The sequence below is a fragment of the Lonchura striata genome, chromosome 5 (genome assembly GCF_046129695.1).
Source record: "Lonchura striata isolate bLonStr1 chromosome 5, bLonStr1.mat, whole genome shotgun sequence".
Taxonomy (NCBI): domain Eukaryota; kingdom Metazoa; phylum Chordata; class Aves; order Passeriformes; family Estrildidae; genus Lonchura; species Lonchura striata.
The window spans coordinates 59,517,147-59,534,351 of NC_134607.1; the positions used below are offsets into that span (position 1 = coordinate 59,517,147).

The following is a 17,205-nucleotide window of genomic DNA, read 5'->3' on the forward strand; positions in this document are numbered from 1 at the left end:
TTCCTGTAAGAAGAAAATTTGCTGTATATTTATATGAATAAAAATTTTAATGTTCATAACTAAAGGCAATCTGTTAATTAATAAAACCTCAAGCTCCTGAATCTTCAACTCAGAATAGTACAGATTATACAATGCATGATGTATTTTCATCTCAGATGGTAGTGTCAGCAGCATAAGCAATACACTGGCTATTACCCTGCATCAGGGCAAAGACTGGTACACTGTCCTGAAAGAAACCGTAGCTCCACAGCAGAGGGAGTATATACATGTTAAATAATTTTGGAGATAAAAATTAAAGAGAAAAAAAAAATCATACTGATAAAGCTAAACATAGACCTGGATATTTAAAACAGAATAATGGATTAGCTTGGGTTGGACAAGACCTTTAAAGGCTACCTAGTCCAATCCCCCTGTAATGAGCAGGGACATCTTCAACTCAACTTGTTCAGAACCTCATCCAACCTGACCTTGAATATTTCCAGGCATGGGGCATTTCTACCACCCTAGGCAAACTGTTCCAGTGCCAACACCCTCATCATTAAAAAAAAAAAAAAAAAAAAAAAAAAAATCTTCCTTATGTGTGGTCAGAATCTGTCCTCCTTTAGTTTAAAACCGTTAACCCTTGTCCTATCACTACAGGCCCTACAAAAAAGTTTGTTCCCCACCTTTCTTACAAATTCCCTGTAAGCACTGGAAGGCTGATGTTAGGTCTTCTGAGCCTTCTCCTGACTGAACAATCCCAACACTCTCAGCCTTTCCTCACAGGAGAGGTGCTTCAGCCCTGTCATCATTTTTGTGAATCTCCTCTGGACTCATTCCAGCAGGGCCATGTCCTTCCTCTCCTGAGTGGCCCAGAGCTGGATGCAGTATTCCACATGGAGTGTTACAGGGGCCGTGTAGAGGGGCAGAATCATCTCCCTTGACCTGCTGCCTATGCTATTTTTGATGCAGCCCAGGACACAGACTTTTTGGGATCTTAGCATACATTAGACAAAAAATGAGGACAGTTCAAATCCTGCTATCAAATTAAGAAAGTCAAGCCAAAAGAATTGGCTGACAGCTCACAGAACACAAATGTTACATCTGTCCTAGAGGGTTTTAGAAAAGAACTACTAGCAGTACCTGGTAACTAACATGGTATCTCTTCTGGTAAAAAATAAATCTGGCAGCGATATAGGGGAGCTAACAAGTCGGCTTTAAAATTAGACACTTTCCAAAAAAACCACCTCAAGATTCCCAAACCCAAACAAACAATAACACTAAAACAAACAAATCAATCAAACAAAAAAACCCAAACCCTAACAATTCCACCCTGTCCCCTCAAAAGCACCTATGTTGTAGTAACTTGGATAATGAAACAGCTTTCTATAACTACAGATTTCCTAGACAACTATCTAGGAAAGTTACTGTTCACAGTTTACTGTTACAGTTTACTGTTAGCTAAGTAAGTCTCCTCATTGTAACGTAATGTAGTGTAATTTGAAAACTGTAAGTAAACCAAATGAAGCTACAAAAGATTAGGAATAGTTGATTTTAAGACACAAGTAAAGGCACTTGCTAAAACAATTTTCAAGTTGGCTTAAGAACAAGGTGCTATGCATTTTAAGTGATGAAACAGCTGCATAGACACATTCGTGGGAAACAAATAATCTATCTCAGAGGGTGATGAAAGCAGATAATCCCATGCAAGATGTAATATTATGATCTTAAAATTTTATTTATTATTACTTACTATCTTCAAATATAAGCAAAGAGATTACAGTGAAAAGTGAAATAAACAGATTGACAACATGTCTGCTACTGAAATAGTATGGAACAAATTCCTAGCAGGATGGAATTTGCTCTTTACAGAAAATCCACAAATACTGGAGAAACATGTATACAAGAAAAAGATGAGACTGCATGACAGAATGAAATTAAACAGGATAAAACATTCAGACTGAAAATATGAACAACAATAAACTTAGAAATGTTGGGACAATAAAGAAGTAGTAACCTACAGAATAAATTTTAGGATATACATTTTACAAAATATAAGAAGTAGAGGGTGCCTGTAGAAAAAAATTATGTCCTCAATAATCAGAGAATAAATTACATTAGATATAACATTATTAGGAGATTCCACAGTTTCAGGAAGCCTTATTCAGTGAAAATGTCAATTATATAAGTAATCTTTCAGTGTTCTGCTGTACATTACATCCAAAGATTCTTTAACTTCAAAATGTGGTGGGTGTTAATATGATTGCTTTATCTTGAAGCTTTTTCTCTTTGCCCACATATCCTCCAAAGATAATGTATTATAGAATCCACTGCTCTTACAGACATGTACATCTGCAAGTTTGTATAGTTTCTTTCTAAAATATGCAATTCTGACCAAATACATTTTGGTTATAGAATATTTAAAGAAAAAATTAGGAAGTTGTTTAGAAACAGTGTTTTATTTGGGACTTCAGTAAGTCCCTTAACTCACACTATGTGGTAACATAACGGATTTTACACTATATATTGAAGAACAAATGTGTATTTCCTTCAAATCTCTTTTGAAACACCACCACAGTCACTTCTGCATAACCAGAGTGGAAAAGCTTTCCAGTCCAAGGACTTCCTGGCCTGGAGCATACCAGGCTGAAGACACAGGAATAGGTGATTTCTCTACAGCTTTTAGAATTTTAATATTGTCATATGTCCTCTCACACTTATTCCCAACACCAAGCAAGTAACAGGAAGGAGGATAAAGAAGATTTTAAGAAAGTTGTGGGGAGGAAAGGCAGGCAGAAACCAGAGGTAAAGAGGCATTGCATAACCCTACTGTGGCTTCCAAAGCAGTGCTTGCAAGAACTGGAAATAACAATACAACATCTGTCTCACAGAGCTCCTCAAAGACATGCCCTGTATATTCACGCCTGATCCACAAACAACTTCCATGGCATAGCAGAGGCTGCACTGGGCTCCTCCCTGATCTTCCTGCCAAAAATCTTCTAGTGAGAGTTTAGAGGAAGGCTGTATTTCTTGGCAAGTGACACTTTTAGTTTCCAGTTGTTATTTGTGTCTTTCTTCAGCACTGGCATTCAGCTACTGTACAAGAACTTATCTGTTTCCCAGCTGGCACGGCATGAGGTTCAAGAAGGTATGTGAAAGCTTAGGAAAATACTAGGTGTCTAAAACATTGATATTCTTGCCCTTTTAGGGTGAAATGAGTAAACAAATCTATTACTGATTCAATCATTATTAACTTACACTCACATTTTAAAGGAAGTAAAAATTATGCCCTTTGACAACAATTTATCCACAAATTTTCTCAATGAACAGTGCAATTTGCTGCCTAGCTTTTCACACCCAAAGAGAAAAAAAATATTAACAACAAAGAAATGCCTGTTAGCAAATACCTTGAGAAGTAACATCATACTTTTCTGCAGAAACTGATTTAATCTCCATTGTGACTTTATGCAGCAATTCAATTACTTGAACCTGCTTCATGAAATCGTGCAGCATTGCTTTTCCACAGCCCCTAAGGTACGCTTCAAGGATGACTGCAAATCTCTGTTGGTAGTGCATGGACTGGGCAATTTCGCTTCTTAAGAACCAAAACAAGAAGTGACCAATTCTTTTGTTCTACAGGTAAAGAAAAACACTACAAATTAGCATTCATTTCTTGACAAAGGGTTTTAATAATGCCAGCAACCTTAGCATAGGTTGGCTATATTTTTAAGTACTTACTCTCAAACCACGTTTCAGCAAAAATCTGGCTAATGCGCTGTCATGATATGGCTCAAATTTCACAGCCTGAGTGATACAAACATAAAAGACATTTTAACACATTTAAGATCTCACTGCTTATACTTAACCAGTGACATCTAGAGAATACATCATTGCAGGAGTAGAAAATGTGTAACAAAGTGGGTCTTTTTGAGGGTTCTCTGTCTGATTCAAGAAGCACATTTTGTTTGCAACAGGTTCTTTTCAGGTTTATTATTAATGTGACAACTCTCTAACCAGAGGGTCCAATCTGAGCATATGCACAAAGCAATGTCATTCTTGGCAAAAATCAGCAAGATCAGAAACCAGTTTGCAGTATGACTGATACTGAGAATGCTTGAAATGATTACTGACAGATGGAATAATGTATTTGCAATAGCTCTTTAAAAAAATGTTTCAATAATAAAATACTGGTTTTGGTTAACATCCAATACTTCAAGACTAGGGCACAAGGACTCACTGGTGAGTTCCCCCAAAAAAACAGGATACAGGAGCAATTTTTCAGAGCACTTACCTGGCCTTTATTCTGTAAATGAATGACAGAAAAAAAGCTCTGATATACATCCTACAATAATGAAGTACAATTAAGATGAAGACTTAACAAGAGCTTTTTTTTTACTGACTGCGAAAACAGAAGTATTTTTTTCTCCTTCAAAAGCTGTTCCCCTCCACCCAAGCCCACAGACATTTCCAAGCTACTGCCAAAAAAGGGGGTGGGAGGAGAAAGTCAATAATTATTTTCAAGTGCCAGTATTGGAATTTTTTTTCTCTTATTCTCTCCTCCACCCCAGAAACCAAGCGAATTGGTCTACCAGAAAACCATCACACTTCCAGATTCTGGGTAGTGCCAGGGAACTTCTTCACTTCAACTCATTTTTTCCAGCAGCTTCTTTCATGTTGCTTGAGGAATTCAAGCTTACAGAAAGTTTGTATTCAGATTAATGGTGGCAAAAAGTATGCACTTATATCCCATGGCAAAAAAAGAGAAATAAGAAGCATGCAGTCTATGAATCAGTCACAAAATCCTTGTCATGGACTGAGGGGGTTGGTGAATGGCTTCAGGTTCTGGAAATAAGAGTGCCAGGAAGCAGCCTGGAGGGAGATTAGAGGAAAACAAAGGGATGCGCAGAGAACTGGGTGCATGTAGTATGCTCAGCTTTCAGAAGCAACAAAGTATGCAAACCTCTAGCAGTAGTTATTCAACAGAATATAATGGCTCTTTCAAGATCACTGCAGTCTGCAGCTTGCAAAGAAGCTACCAAGCCATCAGCAAAGTTCTGCTAAATTCATCAAATAAATCATAGTTTTATAAAGTCTTACAAGTACTGCGGCACATAGTTGCATTTTTATTATTAAAATATCAACATAATTTCTGAAATGTAAACCACACTCTGGGTTTAATCAAAAGAAAAAAAAATCAAGTCAACTTTCCAATGAAGCAACTTATAAAAATATCAGAAAGACACATCCTTTCTAGCTTCTGGCTAACAGACAGACAAGAAAGCCAAGCACCAGACAGACAAAAAAGCCAAGCACCAGACTTGCCCTTCTCCTGTATCATAATTCTGCAACAACTGTCTTGTCTGTCTCTGCAGTACTGTTTTATATCCCCAAATAACATCATCTTATTTAGGAAAGACAATGAGAATTCACAAATACAACAATATATAGATCCTTTTACTTTGTGTATGAGATTATGAGGCATTTAGGGGTTTTTAATAAAAATTAATTTTCCCTGCAGTAAGGTGCCCAAAAGCAATAATTATCACATAAATTCAAATGGATTTTCTTCCAGTTCCAAGAAAACCTATTAAAAACCTCACTCTGGTATATACTGTGCCTAATGTTCACATAACCTTGAAAAACAAGTTAAGACTGAAATACAGCCAACCGACCATCACTTCAAAACAAAACCTCCTTATTGAACTTGCAAATATATTTTAACATAAAACAATATTAAAAAATATATTATGACTATCCTTATTGAGCTTATGATTTAGATAATTATTTTTAACAGATCAGCCCTTTTTTCTTCATAAAGTCAAATATCAACTTCTGCACAGCAACAATAAAAGCTGGCCATTAAAAAATGTCTGCTAGTACTGACCTGTGTGTACTTTTTCCTTGTCAATTCAGAAGCCTTTGCTCACTGCCATATACATGCAGCACAGCCATCTGTGTTTATCTTACAAAGAACTTTGTTGCATTGTAACTATCTTATCCATGGTTTATCAACTGAACACAGAAGAACAGACATTATAGGAAGCTCAATAGGTTGATTTATGGTGTGGCTGCTTCAATTAGAAATAACCTGTGGGGAAATAAAATGTTTGATTTCTAACTCTACAGAGGAAAAAATGGGAATATCCTGTGCAAAGTGAAATAAGCCATAGCGCTTTCCTAAAGGTGTGCATTTGAAAAGTGACAACCATTTGCAGAAGAGATGCATCCACTAGAGCAGAGGAATGGCCAACATCCATACTCTGAAAAATATAGATTTTAAATACAGTGTCATACCAAAATTTTGCTGCAGAATCGTGACAGCTTATGTTCCATAGTTAGCTAAGAAATAAAGACAAGGAAAGCAGCAGAGAGGTAAAAGTTGGAATCTAGCATGTTCTTTGAAGGATGGTAAGCTTGTTATTTCTTACAACACCTCTTACTAAAAATGACACAGTGAAATTAAGGCACTATGATTTTGTGCTACAATATTTTATTTAACTGTTAGAAAGGCTTATTCTTTTTAAAACTCATCAGATTTGTACTTCCTGAAAACAATTTTTAAAAAATGGAAACAACTCCAGTATTTCCCCTATTTTCTCAGGCATTTTGATAGCAACCAATCATCATCAAAACTCCTAATTTAGATACAAAGAAAAAGTGAATAAAATTGCTGAGCCACATGTAGACAGCAAAAGCTCACAAGCCAAGCATATATATAGCAGCAGCTACGTGGGAGGCCCAATGAGGTAACCGTAGCGACTCCTTTGGTTAATGCAGAAGTGCATAATCTTCAGACAAGCAAAGACAAGGCTAGAAAGGCTTTGTTTAAAGCACTACCAATGTGCAGCAAAATCTGAAATACTAACTTCATTTTCCTGGGATTCTGAGCTCTCTCTGCACCTGCAGAAATAAAAAGCCGCTTCCTCAGCTGCAGTAGTTCCAGGTTGTTTTGTTTGTTTTATTTTTTTAATTTTGAATGTTGCCCTCTGATTCTTTGAAAAAAGTATTTCCTGCTCTGAAGGATATCAGCCTTTCCATGCAAAACAGAGCCCTGTCAGTTGTAGGATGCCTGCAGCCCCACGTGGCTCCAGGGGCTGCATTTACCAGGAAGAACACAAGGTTACACCTTCCATCTGACACCAGGTGAGACTTTGCCACTGCCAACTGATGGCATTGAGTTGAGAGAAAAGCAACCAAACCAAGTTTCTTGTGTAACTGATATAAACCTTCCCAATGTTTGATCTGGCAGATGCACACACAAAGTGCTTCAAATCTATACAGCAGTGATCCCTTGTCATTAGAACCACAATTTTGTACCCAAGTTCCCAGAATTACTTAATCTTAGTATGTAGTCCTATCAACTCTTGAGCTACTTTCAAAATTTTAGGGGAGAGAGGTTCTAGATAAATTTGCTTCCCTTAACAGCGCAAGACTGAAGTTGCTGTAACATACTGTGTAGTTTACACTGGTGTTCTTGACCTAAAACCCAACTCCAGGTATTTCTTCAGGCCTTGCCCCTGTCAACATCTGCATTTACTTTCTTTCTATCTACACTCTTTCTACTGCACTCTTTCCAAGCTATCAGTAAAGTTAGTCAACAACTCTTCAGTGCGATGTGATTCCAACCCAGTATGAACAAGATTACAGACAGCACAGTTCGGATTTACTCCCATCATAGCTGTGCTGGCATTAACAATTTCAGAAAAACTTACTACTGTAAACACAAGATGCAAATTGTAAGACACAAGGCAATGGTACCACAAAAACATCAACAAAGGCAAAAGACAAAATGTAGGAAAGTGTATTTTGTATTAATCTGGTTACTACCACTGCTTTGACTAAACATTGAAGACTTCAAAACTAAGGAATATTAACAAGACCTACTAAAATGAGAAATGCAAATTATGGGGTAATGCAAATATATTCCTGGAAGGCAGAGTTCAAGAATGCAAATACACCTTACCTGCACAAGCTGTAAAAGATAATGAAGAACATCATCATCATCTAAACTTTCCAGTTTTTGAACTGCCATTGCTCGGACATTTTCGTCTGAAAAGTTACAGTCCAGAAGTTGCATTGTGAGTCCAACATCTAAAGTGCTCTGATCCCAAGCCTCTTTTTTAGCTAGCAACTGGTATGTTTTGGCCACTATTTCTTGTTGTCCCCATTTCACAGAGCTAAGCAGCTTAGGATATGCCTTGGGGTGCTTTATGCTCTCATATCTAAAGTGCCATAACAGTTCTTTGTCCTCAGGAGAAAGTGGATTAAGTGGGTCAGTTGCTATGATCTCTTCAAGTTGCTTGCGAAGCTGGTTGGGCATTTCAGCTCGAGTCCTGTCCCCCTGGGGGTCTGATGATATCCTGTGCTTGGGCAAGGCAATTGGGTGACAATATTTGTCCAGCACAATAGAGATAGCCATTGAGTTTTCTTTATCCGGGTTAGTTGCTGATGTGAGTTTGTCTGCATTTATACTTCCTTGTTCTTCCCCCTTACCTGGAATTTTCCACATGTGGAGTACATACTCCCCACTTCGTAGCAAGAAACGATGATCTATCAACAAAAGATTTACATAATATAGTAGCTGGGTTTTGCATTTTGCATCAGAGTTAGAGGATTCATGAGACTGAAGGTTTGTCTTTGCAGATGGCCCCTGTGCTTTGCCACAGTATATCTGAAGATTGAGAAGTGCTCCTTTAGGCAAATCCTTGATTTTTATATCAAATTCCAACCAAATATTCCACAGAACCTCCTCAGTAAACGGCTTTGATGAAGTTCTTCTCTGTGAAAGTAGCTGCTGCCCATGTTGAATGTTAGCCTCTACAAACACAGTGAGATCAGTATTTCTTGGTAAAACTGGAATATCAATGCCAATTATTTTCACTCTAAATTTCCTATTACAATCCCACAAAGAGATAGTGAAGACTCTTTCATGATCTTTTCCATCTATTGTCAATTGTTCATGATACCCTGTAACTCCTGTACAGTCATCCACCAAGGGCCATTCTTCCTTCTGAACCTCATCTTCATTCGGGTCTGGGGGATTGTCAAGGACAAGGTGGATTTCTTCCCCATTCTTAAGGCACTGTCTTATCCAGTGAAAATCTTTGATTGGTGTGTCTCCAGTAATGTACTCATCTCTGCCACAAATCCTGAGAACAAAATCCAATTCGCTGTGATCTTCAGGAATGTCCATCAAAGACTTTTTCTTTGCCATTTTTGTGAAAAAGCTGTGGAGAATCATATCTGGAGTGTCATCTATTGACACTTTAATTTTCTGACTAGTTGTTCCTCTATGTATGATTATGAAAATATTATTATTACTGATCTTTTTAAATAAATATTCTGGGAGTGGCTTAGATGTAGTCCATGGGTGCATTGCATATAATTTAGGATCTCTGCAGGCTACCTCTATCATTCGTGGAGTAACTAATCTGCGCCGGGTAAATTCTAGTTCATCATCGTGCACATTGCTTACATCAGTGACATCATAACCAATCAAATCATTAAGTTGCCGCTGCAATTCCTGAACTTCTTCGGATGGTTTTTGTTTCTGGACAACATAGATTTTGCCGACCTTTTTCTGTAACACCTTCCAGTACAGTATGCAGTCCAATGTCTGCAATACTTGATGTTTATCATAAATTTCATACCATTGCCCTTTCTTCTGATACTGCAGAATAAACTGATCTGGGGTGAATGCATGGTAGAAGTCTGTGGTTTGACTTGTCTCTATTGCACGCATCCAAATCTGTGCTTTCATTTGCTCAACTGTACAGTTGCCAGCTATTTCAAGTAACATAATCTCTGGGGCTTTAGTATGTTTATTGCTTGTAGGTAAAATGAACTCAATAGATATCAGTTCCATTGATGAAAAACTACTCGATGTACAATGAGGTTTCATTCTTCTTCTCCTTCGTTTGTTTTCATCTCTCATAACAACGGGCTGTTCATGATCCCCCAACTCCATGCCAGAAGAAATCTAACAAAACATACAATTACTTCATTACTTTCTTATTTACATTTATCTTTACTCTTACTTTTTAACTTTTCAGATACCTTTTTTATATTTCCACTTCTTAATTTCTGGTCACAAATATTTGATTTACATGAACCACTTCAGATGTAATCTATTCAATTCAATACCAAATATAAATAAAAAACCTCCAACCAACTCTCCAGTGATTAAGTAATTAAAATACAGGTTTTAAACATCCTGCCCAGATGTTACTGAGGATAAGCAGTTTTAATGTGCAATCTCCGTATTGATTAGTTCTTGCTTCTATTTGATCAAGTACTGATTCTTCTGTTGCCTCATCTGTTTTGATGCTGCTGATGTTAACATACATGGGTTTTCATAAAAATTAAAAGACACACTTCTGTATATTAATAGAATGCAATCCTACTGAGCTCCAGGAATGGCAGAAAGTAACAAAACAAGAAATTTATTTGCAGTCTGGACAGACATGAGGCTATTCCCAGTTTTCGATGCCTCTCTTTTTAGTGATAAGAAATCAGGACTTCAACCTAAAAAAAAGCTCTTAGGATGCAAAAGTCAGGGGCTCTTTCTGAAGATATATTTAACACACATCTAAATTCAAGGCGAGCGTCCTTAGATGTTCTTCTTTAAAATAAATCAATTCACCAGACTGACAATATGCATGCATTTTCAAAGTACACACTGCCAATATGAACTATTAGTTTGTTACAGAAGAAAAATCTCCCAAGTTGATGCTGATTTATTACCCTATACATCAAATCACACCTAAAACACCAGTAAAACAATATTAAACATGAGTAGCCTACCTTATCAGCATTTAGTAAACAAAAAATATTGTTTCTCAGTTAATCTCCATTGACCAATATTGAAGTGGAAATTCTGTGCTGATTGAGTGCACTCACACAAGCCAAGTTACAGCAACATACTGAACTTCTTTTCCAAGCAACACTTTCTACACACAAAATCCTTAACTGCTGGAGAAAAGTAAAGCCAGTGTAATGATGCCTTAGCAGATAATAAAAGAAGCAGATAAAAATATAAAAGATTAAATTCAAACAACAGAGCATGCTAATTAAAATTCTTCTTCTGAGTTACAGAAAGCAGTGACTGTGGACACACCACCTCCATAATTGACCAAGTACAAGGAAATATTACCTGCTTATAAAACCAAGGCTGAATTGCTGAAGATTATTCATTTGTTTAATTTTTGTAGTTCCTATTTTTTTAAAGGAAGATCATTCATACAAAAGATTTCTTTGTTAAAGCTGTTCTGCTTTTCTTGCTTGATCTCATACCCAGATGCAAAGGAAGTGCTGCTCTTACCAGGAAGGAAGTTTTAACCAACTTGATTATACATATGATTGCTCATTTTAAAAGAAGTCAGAATGCTTTTCCTGTTACAACAGTAAAAACACACCAACAGTACATAAATTTAACACATGCATATAGAAGACATGTTTAGAACCTTTTAAAAATAGCAGAGAATAATCTGGGCAATAAATTTAGTTAATTCAAATGAGATATTTAAACCAAATTTTTAAGAGATTACCTCCCAAAAGATTTAATACAAATAGTAGATAAAATGCAACTAAATATGCAATGTTGCATTATTTTTATTTGGATGGTGATAGCCATTTGAGGACTCCCAACTTAAATTCACTAGAGATTTTTAAACCAGTCTCCATACAGGCATCTCATAGAGATTGTATATGCCAAGGATCTTGAATGGTAACCTTAGCAGCAGAACTACTGGACAGCCTTACCCAAAATATCTTTAACTCATTCATTTATGATTACAAACACACAGTGAAATACACTAGAAATGGTGACTTCAGATTCAGGAAGAAATTAAACCTAATTCTTGTGGTTAACTACAACCTAAGGTGCTGTTCTTTTACTAAAAAAATAATCCCCACAGAAAAAAAAAAAAAATATGGAAAACATATCCAAAACAGAAAGAAAACCCTCTAATTTCATCCTTTTTCCTTACGACTTCTCCAGTGAAATACTGATCTTTTAAAGAGCAACAAGCAGTACAAATCCTACTGGTGTAGATATTATGTAAAAATGATGCGACTTGAGAAGGAGGAAAAAAAATATGAAAAAAATGGAAGGTTGTCTACCTACAGTGAAGCGCCTTTTATTTTAATATATGCATGTTTCCTATTTATAAGTCACATTTTTATAAAAATGTTAAAAACAACCACTCCCTCTGTATTGGAAAAAAAAACTGACAGTATCTTACCTGCCTCCAACATGCCAAGGTTGATTAACACTCTGCCAAGATTAAAAAGCAGAAAATACCCTCCACCACTGACATACCTCTTCCCTCTTAGCATCATTCTGCTTGTCAGCTATTTTTCTCAGGAAGTCAGTTTTGGGAAAATACACTCTGTCCCATATGCCTCTGTCTTTTAAAGCTGGTATTTGAATTTTCTTGAGGTAGTGGTGAAGTTACCCTGAACATTTTATTACTGACATGAAATCTACCCATCTTGGCCAAGACACCTCCAAAACTCATTCTCCACCCACATTCAGCCTGTCAACATTCATCACAGCCTTTGTGGCATCTCAGCACTATACACTGCACTCCTCTCTCATCTCAATTCTAAAATACAGTGTAGTCATATATTTCTTTTCATTTAGACATAAGCAGCTAGCAGGAAGGTTTTTTTCATGGTAACAGACTATATAAATTTTTTGTAGAGTCCTCCCTCTAAAAGTCATTGTGCTGCCCCATTAACTAAACCTGGAGTCATTTCAGTTTCATTGGGTTCTGCAGATCTAGAAAAGCTTCCTGGTTTAAAATGTCCTCAACCTGCTTCTTGAGTCATGCACTTAAGGATTAATTCTTCAAACATATTTGTATATATACATACAACAGCTCTTCTACCACTACTCCATAGATCAACACCATCAAAGCAAGCAAAGGCAGCATCTCTCTGTCATGCAGCAGAGAACTAACCTGTACATTTCTCAGTTAATGCAATTGTTTCACACTCTCATCCACTTATAAAGGCAGGTGGATGCCTTTATGGTGGGTTCAGATATCCCCCCACAAACTGCATCAGACACAACACAAAATGCATGGGACCTCTCTAGCTGCCTTGCCCATACAAGGCTGTCTTTTCTCCTGCATTCATTTGGGCTCTGACCTGTCGTGTCTAGTCCATTCCAACCCAATAACCATCCCCAGTTCTGCTCTGACCCATTTTCCTCAGCTTCAGAAGGCAGTTCTGGGAGCGACAGTTGTCTCTCATCTGTCTCTGCAATGACCCATTCTTATGGTGACACCAAATTGTATCCATTTCCTGCTAATCCATGTGTTGGCAAAACTGTATTTCCTCACACACATGAATCACAGAACTTTGATGTTTACATTGAAAAATCATTTCATGTTAAGTTCCTAAAACCTTTGTCATGCCTAAGCTTTACTTACAGTATTGACACCTCCAAACTCTACTGCAACAACACCCCAAAAAAGGGGGGAAATCACTCTGTTTTATTTAAAATTCTAATGAGCCTCATCAACCCTGAATATCCCTGTATTACAAGAACTGTATTATGATGGTCTAAAAATCCTGATGGGGTCCAATGGAGAAGGAAAAGATGGGCCTGTAAAAGTAACTAAGACAAGCAGTCTTTGTCTCTAGTTGTGTTCTTATCACTCAGGCCAGCAATCTGATCATAACAAAACAAGAAAAAATTGGTTAATTTTCAGCTGGATCAGTTCCTTTATTAGTGACTCAACACTTACAGGAGTGGCTGGGCAGTGAGGGAAGCGAAAGAAAGGGAATGGAGCCAGTACAGTTAAGTATAACTGAGACTGTAACATAATTCACAGCAGGATTAGGAGATACACTAATGTGTAAATTCGTTAAATTATTTGAAAAAACTGGCTGAAAGGTACTTTAAAAAGACAATGTGGTATTACAACGTTATTACGTATTTGGCTATAAAAAATTTAGGATAGCTGTCAATCTTGACAGCTCTGTTAAGACTGTGTTAGAATTCTACCAATTACTATTATTGTATATTAGCTCCTGCTTCTGTTTGTAATCCATTGTGTGAAAACCTTATTTCAAATTTATGCTTTTCATTTTAGTGTGAGCTCATTACCAGACAACTTAACTTTCAAGAAAATAAGCACTCCCTACAAAAGTAAGAATTACCTTGTGCATACATTATGTAAATACAACACTAAAGCTTACATTCACAGTTTTAGACAAAGTTCACTTGAAAGATAAATTTCAAAAAACATAATTACTATGACAAGACTCAACGTTTTCCAAGCAGCATACTACATCTACTTGCCCACACTGTTATGTAGCAGGAAATTACTTTACACTTGCTGGACAGGAGTACATCTTCCCTACACCTACATCCAGTGCTGAACTTCACAGGTAAGATACAACACTAACATTTCGAGTGTGAGCACAACAACAAAATACCACTTGACTTAATTGCTTTGTCAGATCCTCTAACAGCTACAAGCTCTAATGGGAAATAAATCACTGCAGGTTCTCATTAGCAAGTCAACTTCACAGGTAATGCAGCCACATTCCTCACCCAAAAGTATGTGAACCAGCAAATACAGCTTGGTCGGGAGACTGGGGAGTCAATCAGATTGCTATTATAGCTGTAGCATTTTCAGGATGCCCTGCCTTCACCACCTTTAGATTCTATATGAGTTATCTATTTGCGGCTCCTGGAACAAACAGTAACATCGAGCCGATTCTATAAATTTAGGTAAGAATTTCGGCAAAGTTCTAGTTAACTGGGGTTTCATCGAGATTAGCAGTAATCTCGAAGAAATCCCCCTTGGATCCAACACTTCGCGCAGTTTTAAAACCCAGAGATCGCTGCTATTGCTCCTGCCGGGACACATTCGCTACTTAGACACGACACTGCCTGTCAACTTGGAGCCGGTTTTCCAACACTAATTGTTAACTGCGTGATCTAATCTACACCAGCAACCAACTCCCGAATGCCCTCAGCTGTTACTTCAGAGGGATTGTCGTGTGGAAAGATTTAATGGTCTACATGTATCAGACAGACAAAAGAAATTTGTTGGATGAGGAATAGTTACTTATTGTTTAAAAGCCGCGTTGCAGCAGAGCTGACTCACTGATCTCAAGACTCGAGAGAACTGTCTACTGTTATCCTTAAGGTTCCAACAGCTTCCCCAGCGGGTTTGGCACCGAACTCGTTACTCCTGTTCGAGCCATGCCTGAGGCGGGACCGAGGCCGGGAGAGACCGGGCAGCACGGGCGGCTCAGCAGTGCCGGCTGCGGCGGGGACCGCGGGGCGACCCGGCCAGCCGCACGCCCCTGCGGGAAGGGGCTCAGCGCACGGGAGGCGGCGGGAGCAGCGGCCGGGGCCGGGGCCGCCTCCTTCCCTCCTTCCTCCCGCCCCCGGCCCACCGCCCGGGCCCGGAGATGGCGGCGGCGCCGCCCGCGGGGGGCGAGCCGAGCCGAGCCGAGCCGAGCCTCGCCCGCCGCGCCGGGGCCGCCGGGCCAGGGGCGCCCTGCGGCGGGCGCGGGGCCGGGCCGGGGCCGCCCGCGGCCGGCGGGGAGCGGAGCCGCGCCGCCACCTGCGAGCCCGGGCCGCGGGCGGCGCCGGCCCGGGGCGGGATCCGCCGCGACCCCGCTGCCCCCGGCACGGAGCTACTCACCGCAGCGCCGGCCCCGGCCCCGGCCCCGGCTCCGGACAGGTGTTTCCCTCAGCAGGAAGCGGCGCGGGCCGGGGGCCGGCGGGGAGGCTCCATAGCCCGCGGCAGAGGCAGCTCCGGAGCCGCCGCCAATCACACGCCGGGCAAAAAGGGAACCGGCCGCGGGGCCTCCCCGCCCCGCCCGGCCCCGCCGCGGCCGCGGGCTGCCGGGCCCGGCCCGGCCGCATCAGCCGCGGCGCACTGACCCGCTGCTGGGGTGACGGCACTCGGTGAGGCTTAGTCGCCAGCACAAGGCACGCGGGACCGGGACGTGTCCTGGTGTCAGCACCGGCAGCAGAACCTCCCTGGGCGCAGCTTCCTGAGGTGTTCCTTGCCCAGGGCCCCACAGCCGGCTTGCCCTTGGCACTCCTGCAGCGACCCCCGCCTGCCCGGCCAGCCCTGACAGCTCCTTCGGCCCCACACCTCAGGGCACGGGCAAATTAGTTTGTTTAAACTGCCCTTAAAAACCCCTGGAGATAGCAACCTACTCCAGCGTGGTGGTCTTCTGCTTAGCAAAGATTTTCATGCTGTCTGATGAAAATTCTTCTCCTACAGACGGAGCACCTTGCTTGTCTTATTCCTGTTACTCAGTTTGGGGGTTTTCTTCCTCCCTCTCCCCCCAGCTACTTTCTTCTTTGAATTTGCTGTGTTAACTGTTTTTCTACTATTTTTCCATCTCCAGACAGGCAGTCCTCGATCTCCCTTTTTAGGTCATGTTCCTCCTGTGATTCCTGTAGCTCACCTCCAGTTTCTTGCCAATTGGGCCACACTGTTTTTAGAAAGCACTGCTCAAAACTGGACATAGTAGTATTCCAGCTAAGGCCTTGCCAAGGCTGCCCACAGCAGGAGGATTAATTCATCAGCCTTACGGTGCCAGACTCCAACTGCAGCTCAGGCATAACTATTCCCATTCAATTCAAACAAACAAACAAACAACTCCCCCTCACCACTCTTTCCCCATTTGTGCTGCTGTCTGTTTGGCTCTGAATGGAGCTGAGCGTTTCTGTCTCCACAGCTCTTGTTCAGACTGAACAGCAAAACTCTTTCCATGATTATGTTGAGACTTTTTTTTGACCCAGATCTTGCAATGAGATTAACAGGTGAACTGTGTATGGCACAGAGTACACACTTGCCCTGAAAGCTATGCTGACATACGGTTATATCTTCAGGGAACACTTTACAAGACCATAAGGTGCCACAAAGACTTGAAAAATTATTATGATTTTTCTAGGTACACATTCTTAACCTCCAGAGAAAGAAAATATCAAAAGGAAGTAACTAGTATGTTACATTTACAGATGCTATTATAAAAAGTTGGATAATTGTTATTATAGTATGGATGGATTCTTTTGACTAAAAAAATAATTTGCATGGTATTAAGAATCATACCAGCCTGAAGCAGAAAAGAGAAACTTCTGTTTCAAAATGAATATACATTACAATGAACTGTGTCTGTAAGGGATCATAATAACTGTACAGGCCTCAAGTTCCTTTTTACATGAAAGCAAAGCAAAAACCT

General features: G+C 39.8%; 1 protein-coding gene across 1 annotated transcript in view; it reads right to left on the reverse strand.

Moving 5' to 3' along the window:
- The window catches only part of PIK3CG (phosphatidylinositol-4,5-bisphosphate 3-kinase catalytic subunit gamma), a 32,826-nt gene extending 17,031 nt beyond the window's left edge, over positions 1 to 15,795 (reverse strand). Inside the window, exons 1-4 of the mRNA XM_021534668.2 lie at positions 15,651 to 15,795; positions 7,943 to 9,958; positions 3,718 to 3,783; positions 3,387 to 3,612 (exon numbers count right to left, since the gene is read on the reverse strand). Of these exons, the coding sequence (XP_021390343.1) occupies positions 3,387 to 3,612; positions 3,718 to 3,783; positions 7,943 to 9,946 (2,296 nt within the window). The 5' untranslated portion in view covers positions 9,947 to 9,958; positions 15,651 to 15,795. The remainder of the gene's footprint in view (positions 1 to 3,386; positions 3,613 to 3,717; positions 3,784 to 7,942; positions 9,959 to 15,650) is intronic.
- Between the last annotated feature and the right edge of the window lie 1,410 nt (positions 15,796 to 17,205).